At 38.9% G+C, this 4,022-nt stretch overlaps 1 protein-coding gene across 4 annotated transcripts in view; it reads right to left on the bottom strand.

The window, feature by feature from the left end:
- Positions 1-1,263: 1,263 nt before the first annotated feature.
- Positions 1,264-4,022, bottom strand: part of FIGN (fidgetin, microtubule severing factor) — a 129,444-nt gene continuing 126,685 nt past the window's right edge. For all 4 annotated transcript variants that reach the window (XM_055291946.2, XM_055291947.2, XM_055291945.2 and 1 more), the window contains one exon: positions 1,264-4,022. This exon is cut by the window's right edge and continues 1,432 nt beyond it. In XM_055291946.2, the coding sequence (XP_055147921.1) occupies positions 3,200-4,022 (823 nt within the window). In that variant the 3' untranslated portion in view covers positions 1,264-3,199.

Below are 4,022 nucleotides of genomic sequence, written 5' to 3'. Positions count from 1 at the left end.
AAGTGGTTTCCTTCACTTCCTTTTTGTCCCTGTTGGAAATGTTACTGCAGTTGGGAAGAAGGGAATTAGGGGCTGTAAAGTGGAATGGATCAATCTCTTAGCCAGACAGTGAGGGATTTGGACTGGCTCATTACCTTACCTTCATTAATAGCCTTCTCCAAATTCTCAGCAGCAAAAAGAGGCCAAGAGTATGAAGCCCGATTACTCAGTTGTACTATCACCGCCTGTACACATTCACTTCTGAGGATGTGGTACCCCACCCCCACTCCAAGTTCCAGAATGGATGGTCAGAATAGAGCTCATTATTAAGCTAGTTTATAGAAGAGCTCATAATGCTGCCATGCAGAATCAAAGAATCACAGGAGAGCACTATCTACTCAAAGGTCAGCCATATCTCCTCCAAAAAACAGATTTTCATTTCTTCAACATACCCAATTTCCTAAGAAATCAAATCTTGGATTTTGTGAGGCTAAATGAAAATCACATACGACTTCAGCTTCTGTCTAAATACATGGATTTTTGACCACTCGTATCTCAAATTAATTTTTAAGTTACTCAGAGTTCTAATTTTTAAGTCATTTAAAGCTAAAAGCCAAGATGCATGACTTCAATTTATTTTCAGTTTTATAAATGAGTGTAAAACACAATAGTGCAGTCATATATTTGGCATTAAATCTTACTAGCCACAAAAAATGTGGGTCAATATTGGATTTTCCAAAGTTGTCTAAATAAGACTGGGTTTGTCAAAACTTGCCAGACGCTTTCAAGTGAACACAGCATGTTGGCGGAAATGAAATGTAATGTCTAAAAGTCAGAAAATAGGTCAGCACTGTGCAAAAGTAAACTTGTCAGTGAGATCAATATGAACCTACAAGTTAATGTGGATATTAGAATTTCCTTACAAGGGATGCGCAGGGTAGACCCAGAACACGATTGTAGCATTTATTCACTTGTGAAAAGCAGAGGGCATATTTAAGTATTATTTTTTGTATCCTTAATGAAAGGCACTGCTTTTTAATATGGAATATTTATATTTAAGCACAGCTTTAATTGACAGAATGTCATAGTAAATTCAATTCTGGTTCAATTGCTCAGTTTTTAGCAACATAAAAAATAAAAAAGGGGAGTAAAGATCAAGTATCATAAAATTTCAGAGATAAGAAATCCCTCATTAGCTTTCTCTATGTTAAGTGTTTCAGAGAATTGGACATTGTGGATAAGATCGGTAAAAATTTTTGTAAGAAAAAAAAAAACAGAAAGACCTTTCTTGGGGCTTCTCATTGCATTTATTTAAATTTTTTAAAAAATGTACATCATTTATTTATTGAATACATAAAATGCCAGTGCTTTGCAACAGTTTTGTTACTGCATCTCTAAACTAAAAAAAGAAAAGGGGAAAAAACCCAGGAAAATACATTCAAAAGGCCAGGCTGTTCTGCTTACGCATGGGCAGTGGCTGTGGAAAGCTACAGCCTGCTCTGTGACTGCTCAGAAGCATTGCCAAACATCAGCCCACTGTCAATGAAAGGTTGCACATAAAGCATTAAAGGATACAAAGAACAACTTGACAGAGAGCAGGAGAGAAACAGGAAATGAAGAAAAATGCCACTTATGCTATGGGTGGGGCTGGGGCTGGTAGACTCAGGTGGAAATAAGCACAAATGCTGATGTTTTTGGAAACTAGATTTATGGTGAAAGATGGAAGAAAACAAAGTAACATGTTTGGCAAGCTACATTGCAGTGTGTGTGTCCACTTCCAATTTTCTACTTTACTTTCCAAGAGAAATGTAACAAAACTGAGGTAGAAATAAAGCAGGAGCACTACAGCCCAGATTTCAAAATGAGAAGCAAAATTGCACTGACAAGAGTGGAGTCAAAAAGAAGGGGAGGAGATGGAGAGGTTCTTTGTGGATATATATACGTATGTAAGTTGGTTGGTTGGTTTTTGTTTTTATTTATTTGTGTGTTCATTTTGGTTGCTATCCTCTGCATTCTATCAAATAGCACGGCAAGTCTATAAGCTAGATTAGTGAATAGAATGACACCATTCCCAGCAGTTTTAAGAGATAACTTGCAAACTACCACCACCATCACCACCACTACCACCGCTGCAATAAAAAGGCAGTCATAGTTTTTAGGTACTGTGACTTTCAGGGTCCTAAACAGGTCTCGTGGCTGACAGGTCTAGACACTAACACAAACTGAATAAGTAGCTTTCAATTAACCAGTGTACCTTTTAAGAACATTTTCACTTAATTATCAAGGAGCAATGTACCAAGAACTCTTGCAGTTATTGACATAAAGAATTATTCTGCTCTGGTTAATTCCCCATAATTAGTAAAAGAACTTAAAAAAATCCTTCCATTTCTACTTTAAACTGTAAATATTCAGTTGTATCACACTTCAGTATTTTTCTGGATACATTCAAAGTAATTTTCCTTGCTATTTTCCAATTGTTGAGGTAAACATACATTTTAATATAAAGTAACATTGAAGCCTATCCTATTACTCTCAGCAGTACATAGTGCTTTCAACACATTCCTTTGAGGTACTGTACAAATCACAATCACTTTCCTGAGTTTTTGCAGACAAGAACATTAAAAGAAATGAACTGCAGAAATTAAGGTCCAGATTACCGTTACCCTGTTTTACCTGTTCTTAGCTTAATACTGCAGAACAGACAGGATTGAGGAATACTGTTGCTCTTAAAATGGCAAAAATCTGGTTTTCTGTCATAACACAACTGTTCATCTCTTTAGTCCAATAATGTTTGAAGTTAAAGCTCTTTATATTAGCACATGCCACCAATGTAATTGTGAGGCAAACAAAAAATAAAGCACCACTCCAGGCACTTGACAGCAACTAAATCTCGAGAACAGCAGAATGGAATCAACACACGAGGTTCATGTCCTTCTGAAATCAACACACTTGCACCTTGCTCCTTGGTGAGTGTTGTCTAGCTTGAACAGAACTGAGCATCCACATATGCTTTCTGTCATCTGGGGCTTTCAAATCAGAAGCTCTCATTTGATGCACTTTTCCTCCAAATCTACCCTGACTCTAAAGATGCAACTTAATCATCATCTTCCCCAGTACCCTTTGCAATTTAAACACTACTGGAAAGGGGCTCTATTCCCTATGTAGCAGGTTTTATGTGTGTGTGCCAACATTCATTACATTTTTTTTTCTAAAGAAGTTATCACTGACTGCAACCAAACATTTTGTTCCATTCAACATACATATCAAGCTCCTTTTGAGATATGCTAGGCTGAATCTTGCAGAAAGCATTTTCAAAGTCTTGATATGTAACGGGCCTCAACTGGCTGGGCATAATGGCTGAAAGGTCTGTGGCTGGCATGGCATGGAGGGGGCCCACCACTGCTTCCTGACACAAATGAGCCACGTCTAGTCCAGAAAAGCCTTCTGTGCGCTGGACGAGCAGTGCAAACTCCTTGTCATTGAGACAGTAATTGTGCTGTGAGAGCAGTTGTACTATTATCTGGTGCCTCGCTGTGCTGTCAGGAAGTGGGATTAAAAGTCGTTTCATGAAGTACCTCCGAAGGGATTCATCTATTTCTTCTGGTTTACTGGTGGCACAAATTACTACGATTTGGTCCTCAGCCGAAGTTAGTACAGTGTCCAGTTGCATCAGAAATTCGGTTCTCATCCGACTAACTGGACTGTGTTCCTCATTCACTTGAGAGGAGAGAAGCATGTCAATGTCACTAACAAAAATCACCGAGGGCTGGCGACACCTGGCCACAAGAAAAGAGGCATGGATAATTTTCTCTGCTTCTCCTAACCACTTGGCGACTAGTCCAGAACCGGCAATTTTGAAAAATGTGGCCCCCAGCTGACTAGCGATGCATCTGCCCAATAATGTTTTGCCTGTCCCCCGAGGTCCAAATAAAAGGATGCTCCGAGGTAAGGCCGTCAGTCCACTGAATGCATCTGACCTCAACACTGGCCATAAAACCTCCTCTTTAATGACAGCCTTCACCAGGTCGAGACCAGCAATGTCA

This window comes from Symphalangus syndactylus, chromosome 9, assembly GCF_028878055.3.
Source record: "Symphalangus syndactylus isolate Jambi chromosome 9, NHGRI_mSymSyn1-v2.1_pri, whole genome shotgun sequence".
Classification (NCBI taxonomy): Eukaryota; Metazoa; Chordata; class Mammalia; order Primates; family Hylobatidae; genus Symphalangus; species Symphalangus syndactylus.
Note: the sequence above shows the minus strand (reverse complement) of the source record. Positions and strands in the feature narration are given on the sequence as shown.